Raw genomic sequence first — 14,323 nt, forward strand, 5'->3', positions numbered from 1 at the left:
ACCGCGCAGGCGCTGCCTAGATGAGACGTATCAAAGGACTGAGGGAAATTAAGTGAAGTAAAAGTTAAAACAAATCACAATTATAAGCACTATATACATGAACTGGAGAAAAAAGTAAGGCCTAGGATTTTACCCGTATGCATGTAATTCAGCAGATTACATTGCCCTTGCTGTGCTTTGTTCTGTCTTCACTTATTATGAATGTAGTGCAACCTACATAAGAGTACATAACAAGCACAGGTAAATCATGATTGTAGAATATTTTGTGCTAGCATTAAAAATGAATGTGTGTCTTTATTTGTCACGGTTTCAAAAAACGTAACGGCCTTTGTTCCATACCCTGATGTCGCTAATCAGCCTTCTTGTAAATAGGTCACTTATCATTGGCCCGGATCAAAGGAAGTGAGCTTGCCTTCAGAAAATGCACTGCGCATCCTTTTACACTTGAGGATAAAAAAAACAACTGTGGTACTTGATCATTTAGTTTTTGCTGGGGGAGAGGACGGCTGAGCAGTTTGCCAGCGCCAATTTTGGTTCCCAGTTCTGACCTGCCTCCTGTGACCTTTTTGACCTATAGAACAGGTCACAGTTAAGTCTACACAATTTTTGTTCTACAAATCTGACATTGTAATCGTGACATTTTGTGAATTACTCTGCAGCGGTTTGAGAAAATTACTAAAATACAACGAAAAGCTATATAGGTGAATATATAATGGAAAAAGTGTCTAGAAATGTGTTGCTCTAAAAATGGAATAAACAAAAGGGTTGTTATGTTAAAATTGACTTCAGCTTTCGGAAAGAATTTGAGAGAGAAAACAATTTTTTTCCACAATTATTCTTTTTGAAGGTGGAGGCCAATATTGTCTATTTTTGCTGCTTGTACATTTTATTCCAATTTATAGGCAATCCATAAAAGGTATACATTTCCAAACACTAGACAAATTAAGGGTTAATTGTATAGATGACACGTGATACAATAGTTTACATGACCGAGTAAGACTTGCATATGAAAGTGACATATGTTACTGTACAACGGCATTTATTGAAAAATGCTGATAAAGATGTTTTAGTAGAAAGGTTTCTGAACAAAATTCCCATTGAATTGGTGACAACTTTTACATCTTAGTTTTCTTACTGTAGGAGAAATATACAAATGTAACTTACAGCTAAGTTCTACTCAACGTTGCAGTTGCAGAGATCTATATTTTGGATAGTTTTTCCAAAAATACAATACCCAAAACCAACCGCTGAATAGTGGGTTTCAATAACGTTTCATTTTGTATCAAGCATGCATAACTTGACCATGAAAAATAAAATGAATAAAAAGGATACCTCAATGGAATATATTTTTAGGTCGAGGACTCCGTCGCACTGCTGTAAGCAGTGTGGGCGGACATCCGACGATTTAATGTTTTGTAGTATGCGGGCTTGAACCCGCCCCTCTTCTCCATTGGCTCGCTTCCTAAACGGAGGCCAGCCATTGGAGGAGCGGGGCATCACTCGGTTCAAGCCCCGTCTTTTTCGGATTCGGCGCGTTTTTTTAAGCTTCTTTCTATTTACTTTCTCTCCTCTTCCCATTGGCTGGAATTTTACCTTCCAGCCAATGGGAAGAGGAGAGAAAGTAAACCACTCCCCTGAATCTGAAAAAGGCGCTGGTTTCTCCGAGGCATTCCTGCCTCGCCTTGGAGAAACGTGGGGCCAGATGTAGGTCGGTCGGTAACGGCCGAAAATCGGTATTTTCGGCCGTTACCGACCGGTATACAGGATTTGTCATGTAGGGGCACAATTTTACAGAATCGGTAACTTTACCGATTCGGTAAAGTTACCAATTCTGTAAAATACCGGATCGGTATTTTTACCGATTCGATAAATGGCAGATGTAGGTGGGACTCTTCTGAGTCCCAAAGGCCCTACAAAAACGGTATTTTACCACACAATCCTATTGTGTGGTAAAATACCGATTTCAGGTGTGCCTGCACATGTGTGCATGCACACCTACCCAAGTGACAGACAGACATGCCCTTAGGGCATGTCTGTGTGCCACATGGCGCACATGCCTATTTGTGGGGTGCCAGAGGGTGTCAAAGTGACACCCCCTGCACCCTTGCAAAATTCTGTATTTACCGATTCTGTAAATACAGAATCGGTATTTCCCATTGATTCCTATGGGCTTTGAAGCCCATAGGAATCAATGGTAAATACCGATTCTGTATTTACAGAATCGGTAAATACCGAATGTGACAGATTCGGTATTTGCACATCTGGAAATACCTACATGTCCACCACATTGATTTACCGATTTTCAATTACCGAATTGGTAAAATTCGGTAATTGAAAATCGGTAAATCAATTTTACCTACATCGGGCCCGTGGTGTTGTCTTCTGGCTCTGCAGGCGCTTTATATTTGTTATTGCTATGCTCTGGCTTTATTTTGAAGCACTCTGATTCCTCTGGGTCATGTCCGTGCTATATAAAACTTAACAGCGTCGATTGAACCAGCTAAGCAGCATTATCCACCGACATCTGCACTGCAAATGTCCCATATGTGTGAGGGCTGAAATCGCCCTTTCTGCAACACGCTGGCTCCGGTGCTGAGAGGTGCCTCAGAAGCTTAGATCCAGAGCAGACCGGCCGGGGGGGGGGGAGGCTTGGGGGGGAGAACTACACACAGAACATGTAGTGCCTCGGGCGGATAGAGGTCGAGTCTCGAGATGTCACACACCATTCCAGAGGCTTCACGAGGGACAGGGCCCGCGATGTGCCTGCGAGCCGCCTGATGGCCGGCGGGCCGGCATGGGCCGGCCGCTAGCGGTCCTCTGTTCGTTTCGGCTGGCTGATCCCTTGGGTGCTACCAAGAACGAGAGACAAAACAAAGCCTTGATTACTGTTGGACACCGGAGGAAAATGTGGACTGTGACTAAGATGACTCCTTCTAAGAAGAGCGGAGCCAATGAAAGGTGGGGTACCACAAAAAGGTCAGTATGCCTCTCGCAGGACAACTTTCGCCCCTGGCACCGCTCCGCCACTCTCTTCATCACACTACTTTGAGGCCTGCCGAATTATAAACTCACCCCAGTCGGTGTGCCTATAGGCTGGATATGGACATACGAGAGGATGATGATAAAACACAACCCAGCATGTTTTATTTCATCGGAGAACGATACTCCTGTTCCCTCGTGCCCGAGGCGCCACGTCTGTGACACATCTCACATTAGCTCAAGATACCTCGTTCCACGTCATTTATCATCCCATGCTATATGCTCCATCACTGTGATACCAAACATGCCTTCCTGTGAGGCGAGCTGGATTTACAGCAGAAAACTGCGGAGAGATTAGCTTTCCATTCCAATCACGCCTGACCTGCATTTGGCATTTTCCAACTAATGTACATTTTCGCTGCACGCCAGAAAATTAGCTCTATTACAGAAAACCGTGGGATCCACAAACAATACGGAGTAAGACAACGTGTTGATGTTACGCTTGTGCTGCTGCCTCGTGGCTTTTCATTGCTCTTACAATTACAAGCTGTCAAGGGCGATGAAAGCCTCATCAGAGCGGGGAAGGCTTTCAGCTGTTGTGGACATTGTTGTCTACCCTTTAAAGCAGAGGCAGGGTGTGAGGCGAGGGCATGAGTGCGCGAGACAGTGTACACGAGCCAGGTTTCTATTATTATTTCACTCAAGTTTTTAGATAGCTTCAGTCAAAAGCGAAAGCCATGCCACAGCTGGCCATAATCGGGAAACACTGCTCAGCAGCAGTTCTCAGTTTTATTTAATTCGTCTCTCACGGTGGAAAAGGACGCCCTTGCTTCCTGCTTCCTGCTTGTTCTGTGTTCTCTCCCTTGTGTGCTTCTTTTTCCCCCTCTCCCCCCGCCGGCTTTTAGTTTTAATACATTTCCCACCTCCCACTCTTCGCCGGCCTCCCTAAAACTTTTTCCATTATTTATTTATTTTTCGGTAGAGTGATCACACTTTGTAACTCAACCACTTCTCCAAAGACCGAAATCTACGAAATGGAAAACTGCTGTAGCTTCTAAGAGGCATACATAGAACAGGCACAATGGACAGACAAAAGGGATTCCTGTTTTTTTAGTCAATGGCAACCTACAGCTACAAATCTCATACTCTCTCTAGAAAAGCAACCCTTGGACTCACTACTCTGAAGAGACTCATACATCTTACATCGTAGACCCATCCACAGTCTTGGATACATTACTGTTTAGTCAGTTAATGCTGATCTGGGCTCACGTTGCCCAAAAAGACCCACACTGACTCGACATACAAGAACGCAGTTTAACAGGAAAGACTGTGGAGACCGTAAGCCCCTTTGTCATCAACTGTTGCTTGACACACAGGAGGTCTGTTTTCCTGGACAATGTAGCAGGATGCAGGTCATGGAAAAACAGCAGCTGCTTTTCCCCTTCGACACCTTCTAGTGGATGGCCTGAATAATTTGCTCTTTCCACTCCTCTGACAGAGAGAGATTACCAGCCCCTTACCTACCTACCCTTCGTCCCACAGTCTTCTTCCTGGTAGACTGTCTATAGGATTTCGTCACCATTATGTCCTTCTCTGTAACTTGTATGGTCAAGAAGTCCGTCAAAACCATCAGTTTACACCTTCGGACCCCAAACAGACAGAGCTGAGATCCATTCTGCAAAGTGTCAAGCATTTCTGGTTTTCCTAGCTCTCAATGTAGATTCTTTTTAAGGTTACACATCCTGCATTTTACAGACCTGTGACTTTCCCCTCCAGTGCACCCACTGCAGCCTCAGTTGAACTCAACATGTCCTTCAGCCCATTGTACTTTAATGATAGTATGCTCCAATTGTTCCCCCACAAGTTTTACAGCTGAAAACACCGCAGTGAATTTCCCCCCAAATTCTGTGTGAAAAGTGGTTAAGGATTACAAGGAAGTCAGCTCTCCCCCGGTCATTGCCGTTGCCATTGGTTCTTCCTGCCACCTCTTTGGTGCGGGTCCTCATGGCAGAAAAAAATCTTATTTTCCATTTTCCCACCGTTCCATGTTGAAATGCAGCCTGTTATATGCAGGTCTTAAATTATCCTTTCATTGGTTGAGTACATTCACTGAGGGTCCCTCTTTTTACGATGCAGCGAAGGGTACCAAAAGTGACATCACACATCCTTGACCTTAAAGACAGGACAGGACTTCATGACCTTTAACCCTCAATCTTCCTAGGACAGTGTTTCCCACACTGTGGGTCCTAAGCCGATTTTTGGTAGCTCACGAAAGTCCACGCAATAAATAAAAGTGCCTTTTAAATTCTATATTTATCTCTTTACGTGCTGCACTTTAAAGACAGAGGTCGGATGGCAGGCCTCTCACTTTGCAGTCAGAGGAAAAAAAGTTACGTGAATTTGTGACAATCTTTCTGAGTACAGGGAGTATTAAAAGGAAAGGCTGCAGGATGTCATTTTTTAATCCACATCAAAATGTAAATATGTCTAAATTAACTATACACGTTCAGCAGTTGGAAAAGCAAAAAAAAGCACTTTTTTGGTAAGTCTGTAATGCGATGGAAACAAAGGTGTGGCTCGCTGTTTGTATGTGTGTGTGTGTGTGGCTCGCTGTGTGTGTGTGTGTGGCTCGCTGTGTGTGTGTGTGGGGCTCGCTGTGTGTGTATGGGGCACGCTGTGTGTGTGGGGCACGCTGTGTGTGTGGGGCACGCTGTGTGTGTGGGGCACGCTGTGTGTGTGGGGCTCGCTCTGTGTGTGTGTGTGTGGGGCATGCTGTGTGTGTGGGGCTCTGTGTGTGGGGGGCACGCTGTGTGTGTGGGGGGCTCTGTGTGTGTGTGGGGGGTCTCTATGTGTGTGGGGGGTCTGTGTGGGCCTCTGTGTGTGTGGGGGGGGCTCTGTGTGTAAGTGTGTGGGGCTCTGTGTGGGGGGGGCTGTGTGTGTGTGGGGGGGGGCTCTGTGTGGGGGGGGCTCTGTATGTGGGGGGGCTCTGTATGTGGGGGGGCTCTGTGTGTGTGGGGGGTGCTCTGTCTGTGTGTGTGGTGCTCTGTCTGTGTGTGTGGTGCTATGTCTGTGTGTGGTTCTCTGTGTGTGTGGTTCTCTGTGTGTGTGGGGGGCTCTGTCTGTGTGTGGGGGGGCTCTGTGTGTGTGGGTGGGGGGCTCTGTGTGTGTGGGTGGGGGGCTCTGTGTGTGTATGTGGCTCTCTGTGTGTGTATGTGGCTCTCTGTGTGACAATTAAATGCCTTTCAGTCAGTTCTGAGCAGTGCAGTTGCCTGCCTGTCTGCTCAGACTGCATTGCTTGTCAAGTTCCATGAGGTTGCATCGTTTGGCAGTTGCATAATCCTCCCTTTTTGAAAAAATTAGCTGGCTTACACTTTTCTACCCATAGATGTAGATTGTCAGTCAGCTTGCACTATGGGTGAAGTATAAGCCTAGCAGTTACGCATAAGTCTGGCTTTTCTTCTGGACACCCCTGCCGCAAATCTGCGTAGAAATAGATGTCTGAAGGTCCTTGCACTTAGTGGCCCCATCTGCCCATCATTCTATAACTTGATGCTGTGCGCTTTTGTCCAGTAGGTCATACTTTAGTTGTATGCAGACAATAAATGGTTCAATAGCATGATTTCCATTTTCACCGTTCTCCAGCAAATTTTCAAGATCCACTTATTGGTCTATTTTCTGTTTTCATCAAACGTGTTTACTGTTTGGGGTGAATATATGTGTGCCCTCTTCTTTTTTGGGACCCAGCCAATATTAAGTGCATCCTAGTTCCGCTGGTAACCCGTAACACCAACTTTATGCAAGTGGCAAATAGAGATATTTAGGAGAGCGTTTTTAATTCTGATCAACAAATTATTTTTCAACTATTTCCACAATACTGTTGTATCCACTTGCGAGTTCAGCTTTTAGACTCAAGGTTGTTCCTTTGTATCATTTGTTCGTGCATTTTTCAGTCTCATCCGCTCAGTACTGCGCCTTTCACACCTCAGGAGGAAACTGGGGAAGGCTTGGGTCCTGTCACTGTCCGGCTGGACCACACTTATGAAATAAACAAAACAGAAGCCGGGCAGCTAGCGTCTCTGCAATAATGCGCAACCTAGTATACACAATTGCTAGGCTGGACAACCATTTGTGTTGAATCACTTTTTTTGTTTTATAAAAGATTATGAAACCAGTTTTTAAGCATCAAAAGATACACCACAACATTTGCAAAAATTCACAAATACATTCAATAAACCGAAAAAGACAAATCAAAACAAGTATTCAAAACAAAACAATTGTGAAAAACAATTAACATGGACAACTGTACAATGCCTCAAACTTATCAATCATTGAGGCACCAATCCTGAATATAAACTGAACAAGTGGACTAACGAAATTAAATAATAGCCTACTTGTTACAACTTACACAAGATACACAGTAGATTTATCACACAGTGCTGTAAATAGGAATAACACAGGAACTAGGTAACAATGTAGAAATGTGTTAATTATATTCCTATTACGCCCTAGTTATTTGGTAACTTGGAGGTACAGGACGTCGACGCGTTTCGAACCCAATCACGATTAACGGGTTCTCCTCAGGACATGGACTGGGGGGTCGTTGTCACTGTGAAGTAATTAGAAAGTGGTATCAATGGAGAGCTAGCTAACATAAACTCCTCGCTAGGACTCAAACACTCTAAAAACGTAAAGGTACCTTCTTTGCGGGGGGGGGGCGGGTCACTCCCTGTAAATGAGATAGTATAGAGATCTCAGTTACAAACCGTCTTGCAATGTCCCTATTGTGCTGCACTTTTATATTATTAAGTACCAAACGTACCGCGATGTTGTGGAAGCTTGAAAGAGAAGGGGGTGCCGGTGCACCTTGGATTGTTCGATATACGGGTTTAAACGCCTAAAGAAAGCGAGAGGACTTCTTAGTATAGCCCATTATGACTCAGCGTTGTAAGAAAGTTTAAACATGTTGGATCCTACCTTCGTTTGTAGGCACTTAAGTCCTCGCTGCGCGCGTGTAAAGGCGGCAGCCGCCGCTCTGGCTTACAAACTGAAAAGACACAGAGCGGGCGATTTAGGGAATTTGTCAATTCTTACTCGCTAAATGTAAACAATGTCTCTCTCAGGAAACTTACTTCTATATAGATAGAAGAAGCGCTGCAGACCGGCACCCAACTGAATCAGGAAAACAACTCGGAACCCAGGGGGCGTGTCTACCTGTATTTGACTCTGCACGAGTCCTGATGTTTCTTGGGAATTGTAGTTCGAGTTCAAGTGGCTATGGAATTTGGATACAATAAAAAGGTGCAACAAGGGACTCGTGTTGAAATATGCAGGAAAGTTGAAAACCTATTCCCACGCAATGTCTTTGGTGAGCATTAATTACAAAATTTACCAAAAATTAATGCACAATGGTCACATGAGCTGCAGCAAGCGGAGACGGATTCTCGCTGCGGACAGAATATTTACAGGTTGCTGAATTCATTTAAGTCATTCAGTCCAGACATGGCAGTGTTAAATTGTAGAATGAGGTAAGCCTCTTTTTGTGCCAGTCGTGCATCGGGGTCCCCACCTGCCCCCGGAATGCTCTTAATACTTGCTAGGATCGTCCATTTGAGGTCATTGACCGAATGTTCTTCCTTCAGAAAATGAGACACCAGAGGTGCTGTCAAAACTTTGTTATTTATCCTAGATCTGTGTTGGATGATGCGTTGGCGCACTTCTTGGGTCGTTTTGCCTATATAGACTTTTCCACAAGGGCACGTGATGGCATAAACTGCGTATTTTATCTTGCAGTTTGTGAAATCCTCGTGTCGCCAATGTTTTTTACCGTCCGTGAAGTGGGTTCCTTCCGTCGTCAGGCTGCACACCGAACATGTGCCACACTTGTGATGTCCCTTTACTGGGCCCATATTGAAAAGGGTGCCCTGTGTTTCTCTTCTGGTTGTCCCCCGGGTGGACGAGATCTGTTGTCCAATGCTTCGAGTTTTCCTCAGAGCAAACAGAGGTTTACCAATATCAGGTAGAATTTCCTCAACCAGGTGCCAATTGCTCCGGATGATTTTCTGCACTGGGGTGGTGTGCACACCCCGGTGCAGAAAATCATCCGGAGCAATTGGCACCTGGTTGAGGAAATTCTACCTGATATTGGTAAACCTCTGTTTGCTCTGAGGAAAAATCAAAGCATTGGACAACAGATCTCGTCCACCCGGGGGACAACCAGAAGAGCAACACAGGGCACCCTTTTCAATATGGGCCCAGTAAAGGGACATCACAAGTGTGGCACATGTTCGGTGTGCAGCCTGACGACGGAAGGAACCCACTTCACGGACGGTAAAAAACATTGGCGACACGAGGATTTCACAAACTGCAAGACAAAATACGCAGTTTATGCCATCACGTGCCCTTGTGGAAAAGTCTATATAGGCAAAACGACCCAAGAAGTGCGCCAACGCATCATCCAACACAGATCTAGGATAAATAACAAAGTTTTGACAGCACCTCTGGTGTCTCATTTTCTGAAGGAAGAACATTCGGTCAATGACCTCAAATGGACGATCCTAGCAAGTATTAAGAACATTCCGGGGGCAGGTGGGGACCCCGATGCACGACTGGCACAAAAAGAGGCTTACCTCATTCTAAAATTTAACACTGCCATGTCTGGACCGAATGACTTAAATGAATTCAGCAACCTGTAAATATTCTGTCCGCAGCGAGAATCTGTCTCCGCTTGCTGCAGCTCATGTGACCATTGTGCATTAATTTTGGGTAAATTTTGTAATTCATGCTCACCAAAGACATTGCGTGGGAATAGGTTTTCAACTTTCCTGCATATTTCAACACGAGTCCCTTGTTGCACCTTATTATTGTATCCAAATTCCATAGCCACTTGAACTACAATTCCCAAGAAACATCAGGACTCGTGCAGAGTCAAATACAGGTAGACACGCCCCCTGGGTTCCGAGTTGTTTTCCTGATTCAGTTGGGGGCCGGCCTGCAGCGCTTCTTCTATCTATATAGAAGTAAGTTTCCTGAGAGAGACATTGTTTACATTTAGCGAGTAAGAATTGACAAATTCCCTAAATCGCCCGCTCTGTGTCTTTTCAGTTTGTAAGCCAGAGTGGCGGCTGCCGCCTTTACACGCGCGCAGCGAGGACTTAAGTGCCTACAAACGAAGGTAGGATCAAACATGTTTAAACTTTCTTACAACGCTGAGTCATAATGGGCTATACTAAGAAGTCCTCTCGCTTTCTTTAGGCGTTTAAACCCGTATATCGAACAATCCAAGGTGCGCCGGCACCCCCTTCTCTTTCAAGCTTCCACAACATCGAGGTACGTTTGGTACTTAATAATATATAAGTGCAGCACAATAGGGACATTGCAAGACGGTTTGTAACTGAGATCTCTATACTATCTCATTTACAGGGAGTGACCCGCCCCCCCGCAAAGAAGGTACCTTTACGTTTTTAGAGTGTTTGAGTCCTAGCGAGGAGTTTATGTTAGCTAGCTCTCCATTGATACCACTTTCTAATTACTTCACAGTGACAACGACCCCCCAGTCCATGTCCTGAGGAGAACCCGTTAATCGTGATTGGGTTCGAAACGCGTCGACGTCCTGTACCTCCAAGATACCAAATACCTAGGGCGTAATAGGAATATAATTAACACATTTCTACATTGTTACCTAGTTCCTGTGTTATTCCTATTTACAGCACCGTGTGATAAATCTACTGTGTATCTTGTGTAGGTTGTAACAAGTAGGCTATTATTTCATTTTGTTAGTCCACTTGTTCAGTTTATATTCAGGATCGGTGCCTCAATGATTGATTAGTTTGAGGCATTGTACAGTTGTCCATGTTAATTGTTTTTCACAATTGTTTTGTTTTGAATACTTGTTTTGATTTGTCTTTTTCGGTTTATTGAATGTATTTGTGAATGTTTGCAAATGTTGTGGTGTATCTTTTGATGCTTAAAAACTTGTTTCATAATCTTTTATAAAACAAAAAAAAGTGATTCAACACAAATGGTTGTCCAGCCTAGCAATTGTGTATACTAGGTTGCGCATTATTGCAGAGACGCTAGCAGCCCGGCTTCTGTTTTGTTTATTTCACACCTCAGAGCACAACACACATTGCATAATTGCTTCCTTGTAATACATTGATTCCCTCATGTTTCATAGCTTTGTTTGCTTTTGCAATTGTAAGCGTTTGTTAAAGGATTGTCCACCTACAACGCAGAATAACCACTGAAAAGGTTATTTAAAAATTCTGAATTATAAATCTAGGTAATTAGTTGCTATATTCTGTGTTTTTTTCCATTTCAGATGCCTGTAGATATCGCCACTCTTTCGGAAGCAGAGCGAAAGGCAAGATTCCGTAAACGTGATCCAAAACGATTTCAACCAAAAGAAGAAAAAGACGAATTTGTGGATGAATTTAATGTAGATGAATACAAAAAATTCTGGAAGAATAAATAACCTATTTTTCCTTTCTCCTCCAGACTCAGAAAATATTAAATCCTGCTATTGGCAGCGCATATAAATAAATGTTTTACTATTTATAATATGGTATTGTTTTATTTTTGCTATTGCAGTGGGTTACAGCAAAGTTTGGTACTAAATTAAAGCGGTCCTGTTTCTGTGTGTTTTGTAAGTACACCTCAAGTTAATGATCAAGTTTTGCTTTAGATGCGTTGCACGGTTTTGATTACTTAGGCATAATTTGGTCAATATATGCACACAGAAAGATATATTTTCACTGCTCAAATGTCCAGACCCTTATCTTATAGAGACTGCAAATCGAGGTACATGATTTATTTGCACTGTTAAAGGGACCAAATAATTATTCCAGCACTGTGGCACAAAGAGTGACCACGTACTTGACTCTATTGTTTTGGTGAATGGCCTTCTGAGTGCCAGAAGGCTCTTAAGAACCTAATGTGACAGCTCGCAGGAAGAAAGGTCTATCCTCTCAAATTACAAGCACGTAAGGCGAGAGGCTTGCGGTTCACATGGAACAACTATACCCTCTTTCTGCAACAAATTATCCATTAGTAGGAGTAGCACAAAGGGGCACAGCCCCTTTGAAATAAGTGAGTCACATGCCATTTGGCAGTCAAGATCACATGGTCCTCATGAGAGGGAATTTTCTACATCACCTTCCGGTAAAGAGGTAGTGGGGGAAAAGCATAATGCAGACTCAATGTCCGCTACAGTGAACAGTGAAGTGACATCTTCCAGACAATCCGTCAGAGGTTTTTTCCTTCAAAAAATACATGTCCTCTTCACTCGTCGCATTACAAAGTCTGTCAAGCCCCAGATCTGGAATACAAAGGACAGTTTGCTACGGAAGTCTTCTCTTGTTTTCTCCTTCCCTGATAGATGAGCAGCCAAAAGATCAATTTATTTGCCCATGGCAAATCCCAAAGCTCTATTGTTTTTGTCATAGTGGAGTTCCTTTTCTCCATGTTGATGCTTGAAGTTTTCTTGATGGGGGATTTTAATCTTATCTGGGAAACAGGATTAGATAGTTCCCACGCACACAGAGCTCTTGCAGGCTCATTCTCCAAAGCTTGAAGATAGAGTTCACCGCCATGAGCCTTACAGATGCTTGGCGAGCTCTCCATCCTACATAGCGTGATCACCAGGGCTCGAGTTGGGGTGCATGCGGGTGGACGGCGTCCCCCCATTTATTTTACAGTGTGACCGCCGTCCCCCCTGCTAAACAGCTGGACTTCACTTTCTGGCCTCTCTGGGGGTTTTGAGCGGGGAGGAGGTGTCAGACAGGGGCAGCTCAGTCTGACGCTGCACTGTATCTTCGGTAGATGCCTCCCTGCAAGGAACCCGCGCCCCCCCCGCTTGCTCCTCCTCTGTGCCCATCACCCCATTCTATCGCTCGCTTGTACAAGCCCCCCTCACTGTATCCCAGAACAGCGCCCTCTCCTCGTTGGAGATCCTTGTCGCCTCTCCTCGTCGCCTCCTGCACAGACCCCCCCTCACCCCTTCATTCGCTTCTAAAACCCCCTCTCTGTATCCCTGCCCCAGCTCCCGCCCCTTGCACCTTTCGTGACGTCACTTCCTGTTGTGACGTCGCTTCTGGTGACAGCGTCCCCCCACTTCTTTTTTAGGACTTGTGCCCTGGCGATTACACATATTTTTCGCACTCACACCGATCATATTTCAGACTTGAATAAATATTTCTTAATCAGGCCCTTTCCCATGCCTTGCAAACAGTCCCATTCCACCCAGTTATCTGACCAATCGCCAGTGTCCTTGACTATACAATGGGAGGCTGGCCTCCGAAATACCGCCGCTGGTTCTTCCCTAGCTGCCTTACTCGCGACAGATTACTGCAAGTCGAACTTAGAAAGGCCACTAGGGAATATTTTGTGCTGAATAACCCACCAAATACTAACCATGCTAATAACTGAGACTCCTTCAAGGCTTTCCTGAGGGACAAATGTATTGAGTTATTATCAACGCGGAATAAGCAGAGGTCCCAGGATAGGATGGCCTTGGAGGCTGACCTCCGACACGCAGAGCTGGCTCACAAGACCCACCTGACCCTTGCTTTGCAATGAACGGTCACAGCCCTCAAGGGCAAACTTAATGCCATGTACACCAACAGGGCCGAGCTCACACTTCTGAATCTTAAAACGCACGACTTATGAACATGGGAATAAAGGGGGGACTCAACCAGCTTGTCAACTGCACCTAGCACAGGAAAAGGACTACATTGGTAACATCACACTAGACTCAGGTGCAGTGGTCATTAAAGATACAGAGACGGCCCAGGTATTTGGATTTTTAACACAACCCTATACACTGCAGAGCCCCATAACAAAACGAACCACATGAGTTGTCTGGAGGGAGTAATTCTCCTGAGAGTGACAGCAGCACAAAACAAGCTGTGCAAATGCCGATGGAGATGGAGGAGGTCCGTAATGCTATTAAAGAACTTAAACCCCACAATTTCCTAGGCTCAGATGGACTTATAACACACTAGTTCCAAGCACATACCACACCTAGTGACCCTTTTCAACCTAATGGTGTCTTCTGGGTCAGTATCCCGATCAATGAGCGAAGCACTTTTCTCAGTGATAAGCAAACCGGGAAAGGACCCACAACAATGTCGATCATAACATCCAATAGCATTACTCAATCTGGATGCTAAGCTATACTCTAAAATCTTAGCCACTCAGCTGGAAAACCTTACGTGTGAACTGATCCACCCAGACCACTCGGGCTTTATTAGTGGAAGGGAAACACATGACAATCTTCGGAGGGTATTCGACCTGGTCAAAAAGGCAGTTTAAAAATTGGTTCCATCAGTCCTGCTTGCAAAGGATGCAC

The 14,323-nt window shown here is 44.7% G+C and overlaps 1 protein-coding gene across 1 annotated transcript in view; it reads left to right on the forward strand.

Moving 5' to 3' along the window:
* The window catches only part of LOC147685196 (large ribosomal subunit protein mL55-like), a 145,942-nt gene extending 134,407 nt beyond the window's left edge, over positions 1–11,535 (forward strand). Inside the window, exon 4 of the mRNA XM_086941113.1 lies at positions 11,297–11,535. Coding sequence (XP_086797239.1) covers positions 11,297–11,449 — 153 coding nt within the window. The 3' untranslated portion in view covers positions 11,450–11,535. The remainder of the gene's footprint in view (positions 1–11,296) is intronic.
* Positions 11,536–14,323: the final 2,788 nt, after the last annotated feature.

The sequence above is a fragment of the Lissotriton vulgaris genome, chromosome 10 (genome assembly GCF_964263255.1).
Source record: "Lissotriton vulgaris chromosome 10, aLisVul1.2, whole genome shotgun sequence".
Taxonomy (NCBI): Eukaryota; Metazoa; Chordata; class Amphibia; order Caudata; family Salamandridae; genus Lissotriton; species Lissotriton vulgaris.